The sequence below is a fragment of the Pleurodeles waltl genome, chromosome 1_1, assembly GCF_031143425.1.
Source record: "Pleurodeles waltl isolate 20211129_DDA chromosome 1_1, aPleWal1.hap1.20221129, whole genome shotgun sequence".
Taxonomy (NCBI): domain Eukaryota; kingdom Metazoa; phylum Chordata; class Amphibia; order Caudata; family Salamandridae; genus Pleurodeles; species Pleurodeles waltl.
In genome coordinates, this window is record NC_090436.1 from 390,511,756 (window position 1) to 390,532,552 (window position 20,797).

General features: G+C 43.0%; 1 protein-coding gene across 3 annotated transcripts in view; it reads left to right on the forward strand.

The window, feature by feature from the left end:
- AP3B1 (adaptor related protein complex 3 subunit beta 1) overlaps window positions 1-20,797 on the forward strand; it is a 1,440,584-nt gene that overhangs the window by 510,022 nt on the left and 909,765 nt on the right. For all 3 annotated transcript variants that reach the window (XM_069223388.1, XM_069223395.1, XM_069223382.1), the window contains exons 8-9: window positions 4,476-4,631; window positions 19,032-19,129. In XM_069223388.1, coding sequence (XP_069079489.1) covers window positions 4,476-4,631; window positions 19,032-19,129 — 254 coding nt within the window. The remainder of the gene's footprint in view (window positions 1-4,475; window positions 4,632-19,031; window positions 19,130-20,797) is intronic.

Sequence of the window (20,797 nt, forward strand, 5' to 3'; positions counted from 1 at the left end):
TTTGGCAAAGTGGCACTACCCCTTTTTGGACTTTATTTCTCTTTGGCCTACCCCTCCTGACTTCATTCAGTATATTACCCTACTTATTTTCACATTTCCATTCATGCTTTACAACTGCTGGAATTGTGCTATTAAATATCATTGGAATTTGAAAATCCACCTGTTCACTAATATCACAGTGTGTTAATTATTGATTTTTCTTTCATGAATGCCTCTGCAATCACATTTTATTTATCTCGAATATTAACAACTGTGTGCATGAAGTCTTGCAAATAAAATGAAAATCTTTCAATTTGTGATGAAACATTAATTATTCTCTCCTTTCCAAGCAATTGTGTTAGGGGTTTATGATCACACCTTAGAGTAAAGGCTTTCCCCAAATGAAATTCCTCATGTATTCTTATTGTACACCGTCCACTACCCAAATGTAATGTGTAAAACACATTCTACCTTACAATCACCTTGTTTCAATATTGTTACCAATATCCTTATGTGCTTACAGTTGTTGCTAGCCTTCGTTGGAGTCATTCTGTCGATTTACTGACCAGTATCACATATGATTCTTCCTCCCAGTCATGGGTCTGCTGTGCACACCCCATTGATTCACCCTTTTGTGTTCCCACTGCCTTCAAGAGTTCCATTGTCTTTATCCACTTTCCTGTGAGGGCCACATTGATGTTCTATTTTTGCACTCTTGCAAAGTTTCCAGATGTTCTGCTGCGTTCATCTGTTCCTATTCCATTCTTCAGTGACCCATTTGACATGTCGACAGCTTTACTGTCTAGCCGACATTTTCAACCAATCTAAGAACTTTTTCCAGTTCATTGCAGAAATGGGATTTACTCTCATGAATGAATGACTTTGAAAAGGGGTGTTTGTATTTCATGTTCAGAGCTTCGTTTTTCTTTCACTGCTTTGAATGTTTTTTGGAGTTATCATACATTATATATTTTGTCTTGTAAGATAGTTATTGCATGCCCTTCATACGTCAGATCCCCTACATTTCTAACAAATTATTATATTATATCCCTGTGTGTATATTTATACAGGCTTTCAATGGTGGCCCTTGGTGCTGTACAGTAGAACCCATTCTATTGAAAAGCTTTTGAACACATAGAAGTATTCTAGAACATGTAAAGTCTGCTATATTCATACTTCCAGGAACAGTTCCACTGATGAGCTTCAGTGGGCTTGATAGTCCTTGACATCTGAGGCAGTTTCTCCTTGATCTCTCTTATGTTGTCTTCCCTGGTTTTACTGTATGCAGGCGAGCTCTGAGTGTCTTTTTCTTCTTTAGCTGTTCTAGCACATCTGTTTTAACCTCTGTCTCCCGTGCCACATCGGCTGCCCCTTTTCTCTGGTCTGCCCTGAGCAAGTTTAATTCTATGGATATAGTACTGATTTTGTTCTTCACTGATAACCTGGATCTCTCAATTGCCTAAAGTATATTTGTAACAGGGATGGTTTAGGAGCAGTACCCTGCAATTGTTGCATTACCTGTGAAATTTTCTTCCCCTTCAATTCCAGGCACTATTGTGTAGTGTACTTTTCTTCCAAGAAGCAGAGTTTCATAATCTTAAAATTCAAAGTATCTTGCCAGGATCCCCAAAATTCCAATTAAAATAGACCTGCAATGTGACATGAAGAGATGAGACAATGCCAGACTCTGAGCAGTAAGCCCATCTGTGCAAGAACTCTGTTTGGCTCATAATTCTGCTGCCTTATCACAGCTTCACACTTGCAACTCTATACCACTATGCTCCTCCAGTTGCTTATACCAGCACTTCTTCCATGTACTTGTCCTTAGAACTGCTATCTTTCTGCAAGTCTAGAGCCTTCAGTGCATGGCAGGCCTTGCCATCAGGACAGATAAGCACACGCCTTTGTTGTTCTTCATTGCAGACACAAAATCTGTTTAATTTCCACCAGCCTTTTTCATTGAATGACCCAGAACAACAAATAGTTCCTCACCACTTGATGTTTCCTTTTGATAGTTGTCAAGGTGCCATGTGACTCCACTCCAGAGATAGTAAGTAAGATCATAGAAGTGAAACCAGAAATGAGCTTCACAGAGGGCCTCATTCCTTAAGCTCAGTTAACCACAACACCAGAATCCCCTTTTAATTTAGGTGCATATCTTTGGCCATTAAATTATCAGCAGTTTTTTACTACAAAGACTGTAGAGCCAGATGTACTAACTTTTTTGCAGTTTCAAACATTGTTTCTACGTTTGTGACTGCAAAAATGTTAGTTCCCACATACAAAACACTTTTTATGAATTGCTAAAATTGTACATATTCCTTAAATGGGATTGCAACTGGATACCAAATCACAAATTGAAAGGGGCATGTTATGGGTGTTGCTTTGAAATTGTGATTCAGTACCAGATGTATTAGTGGTTTCTGACAGGAATTCCATCGAAATGTTCAGACTACCAAGTGGAGGTGGTAACTTTTTGGGAAAAAGGAAAGGATGCCCTTTAAACCCAATCAATTCAATTCAATTTTCATTTATGTTTTGGAACTCAATTGAGGTCCACATAAGAATAAACAAAAAACATTACTTTTGTCTCTACCACTCTTTACACCTAAAATCTAGTTGGACATGTTTAAAATTTTTACAGTAAAAAAAGTTCTATAAAAGTGCTCAACAATACTTTTTCCGAACGTAAAAATTTTACAGTAAAAAAAATTCTAAAAAAGTGCTCAACAATACTTTTTTCCGAACTTAAAGTTGCACACTGCTTTACTCTTATAAAAGTTCAAAAAGTAAAGTGGTACAAATACTCGCATCAGTGGAATTAGAATATCATTAAGTTCAAGAATATTAGGCAATTTATGGTCACTACCAGCCATATTGGACCTAAAAGTGTTGAGTGCCAAGGTATAAATAAAACACTATAAATGAATCGGTGGAATACAATGTATACGAACACAGTCTAAAAGGTTTCCTATCTGCCCATAATACTGCAAATATAAACGTGCACAAAATGGAATATTCAAAGGCCAAACCCAATTCTTCCTTATGTGCTTCCTACTGAGGTGCTTCGCTTCTTACTGAGGTGCTTCTCTTCCTAAGCCATGTATAAATAATGAAGTTACAAATGAATGGGAACGTCAGTTGCCTTGTTCGACCTCACCACAAAACCCCACATATGGGCATAAGATGGATACTATTGTCCTCTCCCATATGAGATCCAGGCATAATAAAGTGCATCATTACACCGGAGCCACCTAATTATTTTGTCTCCTATAACACCCAATGGCTGTTTACTTATAAATCAGTTAACTTGCTTTTCAGCGTATACACTTACAATAAATATAAAAAACATGTGACGAAATTAAAAATTCTAAAACAAAATAACTCATTAGGTGGATCATAAAAGGCTCGGAGGAACTCGAATGCGGACAACAGAGAGACTTGAAGACAAATTGGTTTTAGCCATTTATGCTGGGATGAGGCAAGGGAAGGGCAGACAAATAATACGTGGATTAAATCTTGAATTTCGGCAAGGCAAAAATTGCACTTTTTAGCTGTACCATGCCATTTTGCCAGTAGCGAATTCAAGGGGAGCAAACCCTAGCGAAGCAGCATCCAAAAACGCCTAACTCTATGTGAAATATTCCATGTAATATAGGGTTGTGTTTTTGTTATTGCTAGGGTATTTGCTAAACTCATAAAATAACTTTTTTTTTTTTTTTTTTTTTTTTTACAGCTCTCTAGGTCTAAGAGAAAACTCAGTGCCCACAGTGCCTGCTTCAGGTTAACGTTCAAATGCAATGTACGTAGTTCCAGGACCAGACTTTGGTCCATCTCCAACCTTTCATTAGTGTAAGAAACGTTCTTACAAAAGTAGTATTTGGCCGTACTCTTTTCTGGGAACCCATTCAACTTTGAGAATTGGGGTGCAAGTTTGATGGGGAGTAGGCAGTGGTTTAGGTGACCATTGCCAGCTCTCACTGAAAAATGACAACATGAAAAAGGCAGCCCCATTTCCTTTAAGGGAATTGGCTGCTTTACAACAATATTTAAAAGCAGTCACAGAAGTTGTTTGTTCACCCTTTCAGTCCACTATCCCTGTGATTGGTGCCAATCTGAGTCATTTGCAATTTGCAGACTGATTAATGTATATTCATTAGGTAGGTTGGGCTATGACCTACTCTTAACTGGAATTTTGCAAGCCGACCTATTCGCACAAGAGTTGATTCACAAAACTAGATATTTGTCGCAAAGTGAAAAAATAGTTTGCAACCAGTATCTTGATACATGTGGTTCATAGTATTTTTACTTTTGCACAGCATCTTCCAATCTGTATTTTGTTGTGATTTTGTACTGAACATGGTAGACTATTTGAGCATCCAAAAAACAAAAAGTAAAGTTTAGGTTTTGCTCAGAGATCAAATCCTAACGTGCTGTATGCTACGTAGTTTTTTCTACACTTTCAGTTAACGTGTGGCATTCAATTTTTTTTGCAGGGCGACCTTCAGGGAGACATTAATGAAAATAACTTTTACACATCAGATGGAGAAGAAAAAGAAACAGATAATGTTGAAAAGCCTTATGTCATGGATCCCGATCACAGACTACTACTGCGAAATACAAAGCCCCTACTGCAGAGCAGAAATGCTGCGGTAAATTTTTAAATCTTGTTTTAGAACCTTATTTGTTGGATTTACTCTTTGATATTATTGTTTAGTTTTTTATCACTGAACATTATAGATGGAAAACTCCATCTTTTGTAATTTGTTTTAAGAAATAAGTCCTTGCCAAAATGACCTCTTTGGGCCTATGATTATTTTAATTGAGGTGTTCACTCATTATTCTCTTTTAGGGCCTCATTGTTTCGGTGACCTTGCTGATTAGCGAGATTAGTATTTAACATAAGTGGACTCTTCTACATATTTATAGACATTAGTACAGTGACATGTGAAAGCTGGAAAAGTCTACGGATAAATGTAGGGTGAGAGAGTGCCAAAAGTCTACCCCGGAGTTTTAGTTAGTAAAAGGTGTGAGATGTGGCTCAGCCTGGATGCTAGCATTGGACTACGAATTATATAGAGTTTTTGTGATTATTTTAGTTTTATCGAGATGGACGTTTTTTTACTAGAGCAAACTCTACTACAGTCCATGTGTGTTTGGGAGCTGAGCTCAGTGGTTTGGATTGGTTGCCAGTTAAGTCATTTGTAGGTGCAAGTACAAAAGCAGCTATCAGAAACAAATTTCAAACGTGGGTTTTTGTTCATTCAACGAATCAGGATTTGTAAGGTGTGGCTAATCACCCAAAAAGGTATCCAGGTGCTTGCAGGTCCCGGAAAAGCAGTGAAAACAAGGCAAATGCAAGAATGCGGCACACATGAAAACACAGGAAAAAGCAAGGAAAAGGCAGTGAAAATGAGTGAAAAGCAAGGAAAGGGTACACAAAAAACAGGGGAAAGAAAGAAGCAAGAACAAAGCAGTGAGATCAAGGGAAGAGCATGGAGAAGGCACCCAAAAAACTTGAGAAAAAGTAGTTAGTCAATCAGGATTTGTAAAGCACAGCTAATCACCCCACAGGGTACCCAGGCGCTTGCAGGCCCTTCAGAAAGCAGTGAAAACAAGGGAAAAGCAAGGAGAAAGCACACAAAACTGGGGGGGGGGAAGCTAGGAGGAATGATTGAAAAATGAGGAAAATGCAGGCAGAAAGCACACAAACAAAAGGGGGGAAAGCAAGGAGAAAGTGAGAATGAGGGAAGGTACTGCAAAATTGGGGGAAAAGCATGGCGATGACAGACAGAAGAGCGATGCAACAACGCGGAGAGAGCCGGGCATGGGACGAGGTAAGTTAAGAAAGGAAAGGTTCAGAGAGAAGACAGAGTGAGCTGCTCTACTTGATTCGTACCACATGTAGATACTCAGATAGCCGGTTGATGTAGATACATGGAATATAAGCAGTGCATAGGCACTAAATGTGACGTGGGAATGGGTCACACCAGAAAGGAGACAGAAACATGTTCCTTTCCACCAAGAAATGCAGTTGCTTAGAGAAGAGCATTTGAACTCACTAGGAAGTGGCTGTATTTTCAGCATCATACTCTTTATAACCTAATGATAAGCAGATTAAACTCTTACTCTGATGTCAGGTATATGACTCTAGTGACATCACTGAATGGCAGGATGGTTTGATCAATGCTTATGAGCCTAATGATGGTGCAGCAGTTTTATCAGAGGATTGTGACAAAAGCTTTGGAAACATGTGTCTTTAGTTCTGTGGGAAGGTTATGTTTACAGTACTAATTAGGTAAACACCGTGAACAAGACGGTTAGTGAAGGCAATCAAGTCCTTCCTACTAGTCAAGGAGTGTTAATTGTAGGATACAGAAAGGAGCACATAATTATTCTTCTTTAAACTCACAAGTGCCAAAAATCCATTCTATAATTGCCCACCTTAGCCACCTGGAGATTGACACCAGAGCTTTTTATTACTAAACACAGTATACTGTCAAAGTCATAAAGAACAATTATACAATGGACGACTGAGCAAGAGGAATGTGTCTAACAAGCCTTTAAAGTGTTGCTAGAGGGAGCTTGTATTTACACACTGCTGGAAGTGTAGAAAACACTGATCAACATATTAGAGAGGGAGCAGTTGACAACAGCAGAATAATTTTTACAGATAGGTGATTAAGCAGAGGAAAGACTGTGAATCCCATCGTGAGATTAATGACCTCTATGTATCAATTCTGTTCATTCATTAGAACAACACAGCTAATCACCTACAACCCATTGGGCTGGCAGCGGTTGATAAAAAGCAGCAAACCGAGAACGCAGCTTTATGCCTGCAACCCAGAGGCATGCGGTGTTGCAAAGGCGTAATGGAGAGAGAAAGGAAAACAAAGAACTTTAACACCCACAGTTAATCCCACCCACGTCCTCAGTTGGAATTAGGTGGTCTACGGCAAAGCATATAGGGTAAAGAGCCTAACTATAGATCTACAGGTCAGTTGCGGCTGTAAAGTGGCACTATGTTGGAGTCACTTTGGTGTGGGGCAGTAGGCGCAGCACCTTCAAGAAGGCAGGGCAGATAAGCTCGTTCAGTTCTGAAGAAAGCATTTGTATAAGGGGTGCACATTTTGAGTATTTGTGGCCCTGTTGGTCCTCTGCTAGGGACAATTTATTCATCCCCAGTAGGAACCACAGCCTGTGGAGCCAGTCATTATAGTCTGGGGTCGCTCTGTGATTCATTGTGATAAAATGACATGGTGTGCTGCTCCAAGGGTGAGGGCCATCTGTTTCCCTTTTCGGGAGCGGAGCAGGTAGGTTAAGGGGTTGGGAAGGCCCAAGATAGTGTATGCTGGACAACGGGGACTTTAATGTTAAGTGTGTGATCTGTGTCGCCTAATATGCATTCCCAGAACCGTTCGTTTTGGGCAGTGCCCCATGAGGTGTAGCAGAGTGCCAGTATTCCCGCAGCCCCTCCAGCATTCTTTGAATCTGGTTGGGTTCCATGATTGGAGCCATGCAGGGGTAAGGTGACAGTAGGAAGTTATTTTGTAGGCCTTTTCGATGTTAGCTATACTGTGAGTTGAGTGGGGTGCTCTATAAAATATATCTCTCCATTCTTTGTCCGTCAATTTTCTGCCTAATTCCAGCTCCCATCTAGATTGACCTACCGCTTTAGGCGATTGGGCCTGTTTGCCCAAGAGGGTGTAGATCTCTGAGATGAGGCGCTTATTGTCCTCAAGAAGCACCCCTTTCTCAGTTGGTGTGAAACATCTCTGTGTGTGAGGCTGAAAGGAAGGTTTCAGCACCCAGTGACGGAGCTGCAAGTATTGTAATCTGTCAGCTTCCGTTAATCCATACTCCATTTTTAGCTGTTTGAACGGAAGAATCCCTTGTGGGTCAAAAAGCCAGCCCACCTGTTTACACCCACCCTCATGCCATCATCGCAATTGATCAAGACACATGCCTGGAGTGAAATTTTAATTGGCACAGATGGAGGTCATTGCGGATTCAAAAAAGGTCAGTCCCGCTTTGGCATCACAGCATCCCAGACTTGAAATACTAAGCTGGTGAGGGGGGAGGAGGAAAGTCCCCATGCTTGGTGCTTGCGGGGAAGCCAGTGTTCTTTACAGATGTGGGACTCGGCCACTGCCTGGTTCATGAAGCACAAGTGTTCCTCTGAGTGCGGGATGCTCCATTCTACCAGGAAGCGTAACTTGGGTGGCTTGGAAGTAACGTCATAAGCAAGGTACTGCAAGTCCCCCCTTCCCAAGTTGGGCGGTTCATCAAATGTTTGAATAAACAGGGTGGTTTCCCATCCCAGATGAATTTGGAGATCACGTTTTGGAGGGTCTGCAGGTTATTTTTCAGTGGGATCAGAGGGAGAGGGATACGAGGCAAGATAGTCATTTTAATCGCCGCAATCAGGCCTATCCAAGAAAGGCCAAGGCATTGCCATATATCCAAATCAGCCAGAATTTGAGGAGTAAGGGTAAAGTAGTTTAATGTGAAAGTTTGAGGTATAGAGCGGGCCAGTCTGATCCCCAGGTAGGGAATATGGTCGGATGCCCACAAAAATGAGAATCTAGGGCAAAGACTATCTTCATGAGATGGAGTCACTGAAATGTTTAGAATTTGAGATTCTTCCATATTCACTTTGAGGCCTGATATCTACTCAAAACCCTTGAAGCTCGGTGACTAGGGTGGGAAGAGAAGTCATTGGATCGGAGATGGCCAGGATCACTTCATCTGCATTTAGGCTAATCAGGTGATGGTCTCTGCCAAATTGTATCCCTAAGATGTCATAGCTGGTGTAGATCTTTTGGGCTAAAGATTCCATGTACAGGGAGAAAAGGAGTGGGGAAAGGGGACATCCCTGTCTCGTCCCATACTGAATTGGGAAGGGCTGCAAGGGCACCCTGTTCACCTGTACTGAAGCCCTAGGCATGCTATGCACACTCCTGACCTAGCACCTGAATTTATTCCCGAAGCCTACATGGGAAAAGGTTCTCAAAGAGGTAGGGCCACTGGACCCTGTCAAATGTCTTTTTAGCATCGACTGATAGAAAGAGCACCTCATTATTGGATCTGTGGATCTTATCCAATAAGTACAACGTGCGCTTGGTTTTATCTCAACATTGTCAAATAGGGATAAAGCCTACCTGGTCATGGTCAACCAAGCTGGACATAAGGGGGGTTAAGGCAATGGGGTAATATGCTAGTGAAGAGTTTGACATTCATGTTGAGTAAAGAGATGGGCCTAAAGGTCCCACAGGTAGTAGGATCCTTGCCCTGCTTCACCATCACGGTAATGCTGGCTTCCAGCATGATTTCAGTGAGGAAACCTGGGTCTGCAAAGGAATTGTAGAGTCTTGTAAGGAGGGGGCACCAGTTTTGGACAGAATGCGTTATAGAAGTGCAGGGAGAAGCTGTCCGGCCTGGAGCCTTTCTGGTTTTTAACCAAGCTATGGCTGAAATTACCTCTTCTTTACGGTTGGGTTTGTCCAAAGCCTCTGCTTCAGTAATTGGCATTGGGGTGAGGTTGCACTCATCCAGATAGCTTGTGAAATCTATAGGGTTGCCCTCAGAGGCAGTGTAAAGGGTGCAATAAAAGTGTTGTAAGGAGGAATGTGGTGTGGGTATGTAACCTGTGCGCTAGCATCCGTCCACATCTGTTGTTCCCCAGGTAGAACGTATTTTTCAATCGGGCCATAGCGTATTCAGCTCTACCAAGATCAAGTCGCTTAAGTTGCAAGCATGTTAAAGTGAGTGGAGCTGTGTGTCCCTTAGCCTCCAGCGTGAGGCCCTGTATTGAGAGGCATCAATGTGAGCTTTGAGTGTCAAGAGCACGTGGTCAGACAGCAACCTAGGCTAAATTGAAGTGTTGCATGTCCGTTTAAAGAAAGCAGGGATGGCCAGGAAATAGTCCATGCATGTGTATGTTTTCCGAACTGTGAAGTGGACAGTGTAATCTCATGAGTGGGGGTGGGGGCGGTTCGCCATTTTTCGGTCAGACCACAGTCCTTCAGCCATTGATGACATGAGTGTGAAAAGGCTCCAGTCTTGTCAGGCCATTTGCCAGATCTTTTAAGTTTTCCATAACCAAGTTCAAGTCCCCCTCACTATTAGAATCGCAGAGTCTGGGGTGTGAAGAACAAGGGCTAGGGCCTCCGTGATGGACTTCTCTTGATGCTTATTAGTGGAGTTGATAGTTGCTAATGTGAAGTAGAAGTTCCGTACCTGTAATCAAAAGGCAAGTAGTAGACCCTTTACTTCAGCCACTTTAGACAGAATTTCACCCTGGAAGCTCCTAGAGCCCCCTCTTGTTGCTTCAGTGGAGGAGCAGAGTTGTTGCGGAAACTGTTTGGAGCGCATCCGAGAAGTAGCTTTAGTGAGCAGGTGGGTCTCTTGTAAGAGACAGATATTATCTCTGAGTGTTCCAGTAGGGAGAGCACCATGGCTCTTGTAATTGGAATATTTAGGCCTCGCACTTTGAGGCTCAATATTTTAAGCTCCAGATGGGTAGAAGGGATTAAAGTGCACAATGGTGCTATGGTAATGTTGAGGACAAGGTAGTGCCCAAGTGAGACCTGCACTGTGGCATATTTTGTGGTAGGCTGGACTGTCGTAGTGGAAAACCAGATAATGTGAAGGAGCAAAAACTATATCAACAAAAACTAACATGTAACCAAATAAACTTATTAAGAATCAAAGTCCTGAGTCGGGGATAGAGTGCTTCAGAGGTGTAGACCTGCAGCATAGAGCAGTTTGGTAGGGGAATCATTTTCAGAGGGTCCCCTCTCTGCCTGAAGCCCATTTACTTGGAAGCAGACCCGAGCCTGTAGGTTGTCGATGCGTGCAGATAATGAGAGAATAAAGGTCAGGGGGCGGGTGTATTTGTGCCTGAGACCAGGTTATCCAGGACTGATTGTCTTTCTTGACCCCATTCCTCAGGGCTTGGTTGGTTGTGCTTCCAGCAGCAAGCAGATTTTTGCCATTATGGGCACTGGGGGGAGACCTGCCAGGGTAGCATTGCCTTGCATGAGTAGGGGGATCATCAGCCAGGCCCAGTATCAGGCGGGCATCCTCCAGGGTCTTTAGTTGGTTAAGTTGACTGTCCCAACAAAATATTCATCTGAAGAGGTGTCCCTAGACATACGACACTTCATGGGAGCATAGTAATTCCGTGATAGGTTTGAACTCTCTGCAGTATTGTAGAGTGAGTAGGGATACGTCTTGAAAGAGGCTGACAGTGTTGTCTCTGAAGCAGATGAGTTGCTTGGCCCTGGCCATTCTCAGAGTGTCTTCTTTGATCTAGAAGTTGTGTACACAAACAAGAATGTCTGGTTCTGGTTCCTTTGGGGCAGCCTGCTCTGTATACTTGATCTAATTGTAAGTCTTCGTCGTCCTCCTTGTTTAGGATTGAATGAATGAGTGCTAGGGTATATAATTTGATGTCTGTTCCTAACGTGACCGAGAGCGTCCCCCCTGTTGGTTCGGTGGGACCTGTTCTCAAGATCCACCGCTTGGGCCTGTAGAAGGTCTTCTTGTTCGTTAAGGCGCAGAATTTCTTGACGTCGTAGCTCTGTGTCTTCATCTCGAGTGGTCTCATTCTCTTCCAGGCCGTAGACTCTCTCGCCTATCGAGGTCAGATCTGCACTGACGTCCCGTAGTACCTGGCATAGGTCCTTTAGAAGGTCCTGGAGGTAGGTTTTCAAGGAGTTGTACAGGGAGATCAAGAAGCCCATTGTGACCGGGGCTAGGCCAGAATCCATTGGGCACTTCAGGGCTATCCTGTGCAGGCGGATGTGGGAAGGATCCGGCTTCTTTGCTGTGAACAGGAATGGTGCAGCATCTCTCAAACGGACTGGTCTCTCTTGTGTTTCGCTGCAGCCTTGTTCATGAGGTCGGAGGGTAGTGTGATCTAACCCAGCCTCACCCCCTGACATAATGAGTTGTTGATGTAAACTCTTTAGTACATCTGTGTGGGTGATGCCATGTGGATACTTCAGGCTCTGGAGAAACTGTAGGGCCTCAAAAGGAGGGGAGGAGGAAGCGGACATTTCTTACTCCGGTCTAGGAGAGGGACTGGAAGGAGGGCTTTGTGCATGGGGTGGGGGCTGAGAAGCCCCTTGCTAATGCACCCTTATTGCACCATCCAAGGCACCACTGGCAAAGTAAAATGAAGATGGACCCTCACAGCAGTTCCAGTAGAGAGGGAGGAGCAGTTAGTGGTAGTCAATCCCTTCTGGGAGTTGTGTGAGAGATGGATGCTTCCCTCTGAGTAAAACGCTGGGTGATATGTACTATTCGTGGGTGTCCGAGTACTGGCGCCCCGCTTAGTGGGTCCCTTTAGTAAAGAACTGCTCAGCATTGGGGGGACTGGTAGGACCTTGCTGTGGCCTAGTATGCAGCTGCTGAACAGGTAAGGAGGCAGTGGGTCCCCCTTCAGAGAGACCTTCCTTGTGCTGGCAGTGATGTGGGGCTCCATATCCTAAGCATATAGCACTCACTGAATGAAGAGTGGGGTGCAGCCGATGATCCTGCAGTGCACCGGAGGGGCCTTCCCCTCTCAGAGACTCTGCTGTCCCGATGGCGATGTTCAAGGTGTGGTGAGGCAGGGTGACATTGGATGCGCTACGCTGGAAAACAGCAGGCAGCTGTTGTCGGAAAGCAGGCCCGGCCATGCCCTTGCACTTGTCTCTCGTTCCACCAGCACAGTGGGCTCCGGGGTAATCTGTAGCCTGGGTTGTGAAGAATGGCCCACCAGACAGCCCTTTGTCTCGTGCTGTCCCCAGGGTCCCTGCCTGCTCCGTGTCCTCAGGGCAGGGTCTGGGTCGTTTGTGGTCAGGGGTACAAGATTACCTCCGCTGCTGGGCTTGAGGTCTACTGTCCACGTTCCGTCTTCCTGCCAGCTGCGAAGTTCCTAGGTCCTGCTAACGCGGTGAGAGGGCCACCATGACCGTGTGATCAGTGCCGGTCTGAGATAGTGTCCTTTCAGCGAGCCGCTAGGTGGATGATCTGATGCTTCCGACATTGCAGAGATTGCAGGCCTGGGCAACGAAGTAGCACAGACAGAGTCCTACTCTGCTGCCACTTTGGCCACGCCCCCCAAATGGGGATTTAAATATGTTGAATACTGTACTATGAAACCAATCACTACAGGGAGATTAATGGATGGTAAGCAAACAAAAATTACAAGGGACAGCTGGATAATACTAATGTATGGGCCAAGCACAGTTAGCAAACAGGAAGAAATACATAGGTGTGTTATTGTGTTATTAGCAGAAAACATTTTAATAACCACCTCATATCCACTTAAAAATGGTCCAGATGCACCTGAATCCTACCTTTGTTGATGATTTCAAGTAAGTAGGAAAATCAGGAAATAGACTGGAAATGACTAGTAAGGGCATTCAGATATGCAAGGCCCTAAGCAGTTCATAATGGGGCATACGTTATAGCTGACTAAACTACACCTAACATATTTCTATGGTTTTTGAGCTATTTGACGTTAGTTCTTATGTCTTTTCACCACTTAAATGACACCAATTTTTTCACTCCATTTTTATGAATATACATATAATCTGTACCTATATAATATGTATATACACTCTCACACAAAATAGTGTTACAAAGTCAGATATCAGCTTAGAAATCATTCCATTATTACTTTCATACTGATCATTTACGTTTCGACTACAAATTATGATCACTGTAGATGTTTAAAAGACAGTGGCAAGTGTTAACCTGGATGTCCGATTTAGCCTTTTTATAATTAAGAAAAAAAAGGAGTAACTTGTCAACTGTTCATTTCATTTATACCACAAGACATGCAAGAGGGCTCAGAAGGAAGTTGAAATCAGAAACCAGTTTTCACTTATTAAGATCACTTTTTTAAAAAGCAGTCGTCCAGGTCGATGGTGTGGCAGGAATCAGTGGTTGAACTTTTTTATAAACCGTGTCAAAGGCTGTATAAAGCCCAAAGATGACAAGCTTGGACATGTATAACATTGTTGACTACTGTAAGCTTAACTCTAAATGCTTGTGTGCCCCCTTATTTGCGATGGAAACCTTACTCTTTGATGATCAGAGAGTATAGGAAGAATTGGAGTTGGACACCTGCCATCTTTACCAGAACCTTAACATACCTAGCCCAGAAATGTTTTTTGTAGATGCTGTGAAAATGGGTGGTCAGGATTTTTGAGACTGGGTAACAGCTATTTTGTAGCTATTTTATAGTACAGGTAAGGAAACAGTTGATGGCAATCAATGGCTGCACTAGGATATCCAGTTAGGCTTTGGCAAGAAGTGCTAACACTTAGAGCTTGTGATGAACTGATGGATACTGAAGTAGTCTACGAATTCAGAGTTTATACGTGAGAGCGACAGCATCAAGGTGAAGTGGGGCCGTAAGCATGTTTGGGGCTTATATCAGATTGAACAGGTTTGTTTGAGGAAATTATGTGCCTCACTGATGGAATCAGCTGTTTGTCTCTTTAGCTTGGCTGCATTTTTTGGCACTTTTTGTGGTCTTTGATGTTTGGGTGGGACCGTGGGGATGCTGTGTAATCTTAATGCAGTAGAGTGTAGAGGAGGTGTGTTGTTTAGTAGCAGATGGTTTAAATTGCTTATGGACGACTAAGGTTAACAATGTCTCGGAGGATGGACATGAACACTTCTGAACAGTTTCTTATTACACCAGAATAATATGCTAGTTGAATTGGAGTGTTATGTGTTTTGCAGGTGGGGGCAGGGCAGGTAATCAAGTAGGATTTGCTGGAGTGTTTGAGTCTATGCTCTGTGACAGGGCATCTAAAAGGAGTGATGCATTCAGGAAATAAGCATTTTAGTTGGCTATCCTGGCCTTTGGATCAGTAAATAGTTTGCCTACTTTTTTTAAATACATAGGCCCTCTGGGACATGGCCAGCGAGATCTTGCTGGTGGCTGGAAAATAATTCATGGCCCCCATGGCTCAAACCATTTAGGATTTTCAGGACGCGGCCACATGTGTCCTGTGTTCTGGCCTGGATAGGACAGATTTCATGAGATGAGCGGTCAGCACCAATGTGGTGCTACTTTGCCATGTATGGATGCTCTCAATTTGGGTGTTGAGGAGATGTACAGCATCTGTTTGGATATGTCTTTTGATGGATTCAGCCTTTGTGGCGAAAACGCTAATTCCAACTTAGAATATTGTATGGAAAGCCGAGCTACAGCACATTTCTAGGGACCTCTGCTTCCTCAAGACATTTTGTCCAAAAGTTTTTCCCTTTCTGAGGACACTCAAGAGGGTTGGGGTGACAGCTAATACTGTCCACCCCTTTAGCTCTCCTCCCCTTTAGCTGTCACCCCAGCCCTTTCATGCCTTGGAGAGGGGATCCAGCAGGCACGTGCTGGTCCCAAAGACACCGATCTTTCACAGTCCTCCTCCCGTGCAGCAACAATTCAAACTACATTAGTTTGCCCTCAGGGGCATACACCCATCTTTTGGGCGAGGCAATGTCCAACACTTTACCCAGGATGGAAATCCATCCATCCATCCAGCAAATGGGTCCTTCAAATAGTTCATATGGGCTATTCTCTTCCATTCCTTTCTAACCCACCACAGCTTCTTTCCTCATCAAAATGGCTCTCAGAATAGCACCTTTCTATCTCGCTGCAAGAGATGTGGCTGTACTTTGAGAGGGCCCTGACTTCGGAAATAGGTTCAGGCTGTTGTTTCCCCTATTTCCTCGTGATGAAGAAAGATGTAGGCCTCCTTTCTGATTTGGATCTTATCCCCTCTGAATGTCTTTATGTAGAAGGACATGTTCTGAATGCTCACACTACCCCAAGTTCTATCTGCCCTGGATGCAGGGGACTGGATGGTGGCCTTAGACCTGCAGGATTTGTATTTTCATATACCCTTTGTACAGCCCCCCAGATTTTTTGTGTGGGCCAGGAGCATTTCGAATTTGCTATGCTTCCCTTTGGCCTCACCAGTTTTCCTCAGGTGTTCATTAAACTGATGGCAGTGGTTGCCGCTGATTTTCAGCTGTTGGAATACCAGTTTTCCGCTACTTTGGTGACTGGCTATTGAAGGCATGCTTGCCATAGTCAGTCAGGGATCACATCCAGACGACAACAAACCTCTTGATAACTTTGAAGTCCTTGATCAAAGTGCCATAGTTGCACCTGATGACCTTGAAGAGTCTTTCTTTCACAATAGCTGTCTTGGGTACTGTGCAGATTGGGGCCTTACCTCCTTTAGGACAAGGCCAGGACATTTGGGCCTGGAAATTGTTGAGAGAGTTTGAGGCTTCTGGGCTTGTTGGCTTCCTGCATTTTGCTTGTCTTCCATGCAAGATGGCATATGCAGGCTCTGCTGTGCAATCTGAAGTATCAGTGGGTCCACCACCAAGGAAACCTGTATGTTTCTGTCCATGTTTCGGGATAGATTACATAACAATTGCTGTGGTCGCTGATCAACCACAATTGAACTGGTGTCAGCCAATAGCTGATTGTGGTGACAGATACTTCACTGCGGGTTTGAGGAGGGCATGTGGGGAGATGGAGAGCTAAGGACGCTGGTTTCTGGTGGAAGGCCAGCTCCATATCAATCTGTTGGCATTGTGGGCCATTCGCCTGGAACGGAAGGCCTTTCTGCCACCTATCAAGGGCAGGTTGATGCAAGCTTTCACAGAAAACACAATCACCATGTGATACTACAACAAGCAATGCAAAGTGGAATCCTGTGCCAAGAGGGGCTGCCCCTTGGGAGCTAGCTAGTCTGCATGGGTATTTCCCTAATTGTGAACCAACTGGTGGGATCTTTAAATACCAGGGCAGAGAATCTTGGCCAACAGTGCTTGGCTGGTCGTAAATGGTGGCTGCATCCTGAGTGGGCACAGGGCATTTATTGACAGTGGGGAGAACACTGTCTGAATGTTTTCACCAGGAAGCTTTCTTTAGGAGACTTATTCGACTAGAGTGGAGTGGTGGACTCCTGCTGTACAGCTTTCCACCTCTGCCGCTCTTTCCCTAAATTCTGAAAGATCAGGAACAACTGAGCTGTAGGTGCTCTGGATTGGGCCAGAAAAGAGTGGTACATCATAGTGACTCCTGATTGGGCCAGGAGACTATGGTACTCGAGCATGAGCATCTGTCCTCTATTCAAGCTACTGCTTCGACAGGATCTTCTTCTGTAGCAGCAGGGCAAGGTTCTTCACGTAAACCTGTGCAACTACACCTTCATGCATGGAGATTGAGTGGTAGCAGTTGACTGCGTTTGATCTACCACCTGAGGTTGTGGATGTCATCCTAGTTGCCCAGCATCTCTTTACAAAGTCCATGTAAGACAGCTGCTGGGACAAATTTGTGGCCCAGTGTGGACCAGCCCCCTAACAAGCCAAACTGTTAGATGTGTTATTGTTTGCTCTGTCTTTGGCTAGAAAGATTTTGTAGCGGACAATATTAAAGTTTTTGTCTGCCTTTTTGGCCTTTTTCTGTTAGCCAGGCCAACTGTCCTTGTTCAAATCACTTGTTGTGATGCATTTCATTAAAGATGTGATACACGCTTCCTTCCAAACCCTAATGTAATCCTGACATTCCTCGTGTACACCATTTCTGAGCTGAAACACAGCTGTTTGTTGTGTTTTATGACTCTGAAAACAGTCTTCCTCATTGTTATCATTCCATCTTGTTGGTTAGGGGAATTCCAAGCATTGTTGGTGTAACTGCCCTACACTATCTTTTCTCCACACAACTTGTGCTGGGGACCCAGGTGGCCTTCTTACTAAAAGCCATGACTATTTTTTCCTTTGGGCAATCCATCACCAACTTATTTTTTTCCTAGCATTACCCCTTAAAATAGAAGGAGATGCCCCAAAATCTTGTCCCCAAGAAAGCTTTGTTTATAGACCGATCGCACCAAATAACATTGTGTGGACAATCAGCTTTTGGTGGGAGCAAGGTGGTGTAGAAAAGGACTCTGTTAAGGTAGAATGTCATCTATATTAAGATCTGCTACGCATTGGACAAATAGCAGCTTCCGAAGGTATAAGATACCATTTCGCCAGGGCTAAGGCTGTCATCACTGCATTGGCATGCAGAGTGCATGTCCTGGACATCTATCATGCTGCGACATGGACGTCAGTGCACGCGTTCGCAAAGCACAACTGCTTTGACAGCCACATCGAATAAGAATGGCATTTTGGCCGTTGGGACCCGTGGGACATTTTTGCCTGAAACAACTTCACAGACCCTACACCTTCCAAGGGTACTGCTTTGGTAACTATTCTAAAGATGAGCAACCTGCAGTTAAAAGTATTTATCAGACGTTACTTAACTTCGGTTATACTCTTTCTGGTCGATGCACTACCTAACCGCACATTCCCCAGTGCTGTCCCCACCACCTGTTTAATGGTGAGGAAGGTAAATAACTTGTTTGTTTGATCAAGTTATTTTCAGGTGAAAATAGAATCTAATAGATGATCACCTTTAAAAGCTCCTGATGGTCTGGCCGTGCCCCGTCAGTGTACCTACTTTTAACTTTATTGATAGCTCTTTAATCTGAATACATCATAAACATTAGAGATCATTGGTACAGCTAAGTAATTTATTCATTTGAATTTGCGATATGAAACTAGCTATTGTAGGATGGTTGTACTTGACATTGGTATCAATATTATTATCAACTTGAATTACACAGCTTTTCTATGGCTTCTTACACCTGTTAGTTAATCTACGGCATTAGATCTGCTACCTTTTCTACTTAGTTATTTTATTTTAGCAATGCAGACTGAAACTACTCACGTTTCTTGGCATTGTACTGACCGCACCGCAAAGGCATCAGTTAGAGAATGTATGACATAAAATTGATCATAGTACCACAAAGAAAATAAATCTTAATATAGTATATATCCTAAGCTCTTCTCAGGTATTTTCATAATTGTACAGTTTTCAATATGGCACATTTTTGGTATGTAATGTTCCGAAAACACAATATGTATTTTGTACCTCGTGTATTTCAAGCTATCTAAGCTGCAGATGTGTTTACACTTCTCTTTAGGTGGTGATGGCAGTGGGTCAACTCTATTGGCATCTAGCTCCAAGCTCAGAGGTTGGCATTGTCGCCAAAGCGTTGGTACGTTTACTTCGTAGCCACCGGTGAGTATACGAGTGAAGTTGTTTTGCATTCCTAGTGCCTTGGAACCCTGATTTAACATTTTTCTTTCTATTTCATTTTACTTCACTTCTTGTTTATTCTCTCGCTGAGATAGTTTTTGTGGCAGAATTTTGATGTTCTGTGCAAGCCCCTCGACTCTGATTCAGAGCTGCTTATTAAGCCATCACTTAGTTGACACTTAAAGCTAGTACACTGTATTTGTTAAAACGTTTATTGTAGTTTAATTAAATTCTTTTTGGAGTATGGATCTCCCTTAAAAGAAATCACTTCACAAATCATGAGGAAATTCCAGCAGTGTAGTAGTTTTATAAATTAGGAAACTAAAATTAAAAATACGTTGCTAATGGAAATACAAATACAGTGTTAAAGTTAAGCATTAGAATACAAGATAGAAAAAATGGTTTTGCTACACTGAATCCAATGTTGCAAACAAATATGCCTCTAGAATACTTCTGAAATGTTTTGAAATATTGTTTGCAAGACAACTGCAACGAAGTTCCACCCAAAGCACTACGGCTTGTAAATCGTTGGTGTCTGAGCTGGTTGTGTGTATGTAGGCATTTCGAGAGTCTTTTTGAAAAGTAACTTTGTCTGATAAGTAAGTTATTAGCTTTAGAGCTTTGAATCAATACAAACAAATTTAAAGGAGAGAATTTCATATCCAAAGGTGATCAAATTGGAGAAACCCAAACATTTGCTGGCAGCTGTGCATTGAAGCAGTCTTCATTGACTGCAGAGTAAAAATAGGAAGTTCAAGCATCTCCCTCCCCGTGGCTGCTCCCTGTTGATTGCTGCTCCTCCTCAGGTTCTGGTACTAATCTCCAGGTACCTTTCCTGTGCTTCCTCTGTTGTCCACGTTTTCTCTAAGCCTGCTTTCAAAACACAATGGTTGTGTTGTAAGTCAGAAAGTAAAATGACAGTAAAGAGAAACATATCAATATGTTACAACAGATGTAATTGGAAAAATAAATTAGATTGGGTGGAATCATTGTTTAAGCATCATATCTGCTGATCTGTGGCAGCATGTTGGTTATGATGCCCACATTTAGATAACAGAGATCCCTAGATGCAGAGTATTATGACTATTTTTTTATTCAGAGTGTTTTTTTTTATCTTTAGACTCTGATGCAAATTGTACTCTCTTCAGTCTTCCACAAAAGATTAATAGTAGTTCCTGCGTTTCTGGATCCTACCTGTGTCCTATGAGCTCAGCTAGTCCAGTCTTCCAAAATACTGTCAACTTTAAAGGCTTCTGTTTACTGGAGCTCACCTCTTACCAGGTCTGACGTGGATAAAATTGAGGTCCAACCTGCAGATCCCTAAACTGTTATTATTTGAACAAACAAGTGAAATGTGTCCGTTAGTTCCACTTCTGACCAGTAATCAGCAACTTATATCCCTCTAAACACCCTTCTTCTTAGTTATCGCTCAATCCATAAACAGTATCTGGATAATCAGTCTTTAAGCTGCAGCATTTGCTTCCCTCACACTTTAAACTAACAACGATAGGCTTCAGTTGTAACGATTTTCTCCATTGTAGGTGTCTACAGACTTTCCCCTTTCACTCCACCCGTGAAGACACTCTGGTGCTCTGATCTCGTTTTCTACCTCCTTCTAAAAGAGCTTAATTTCAGGCTAGATGCCTCACA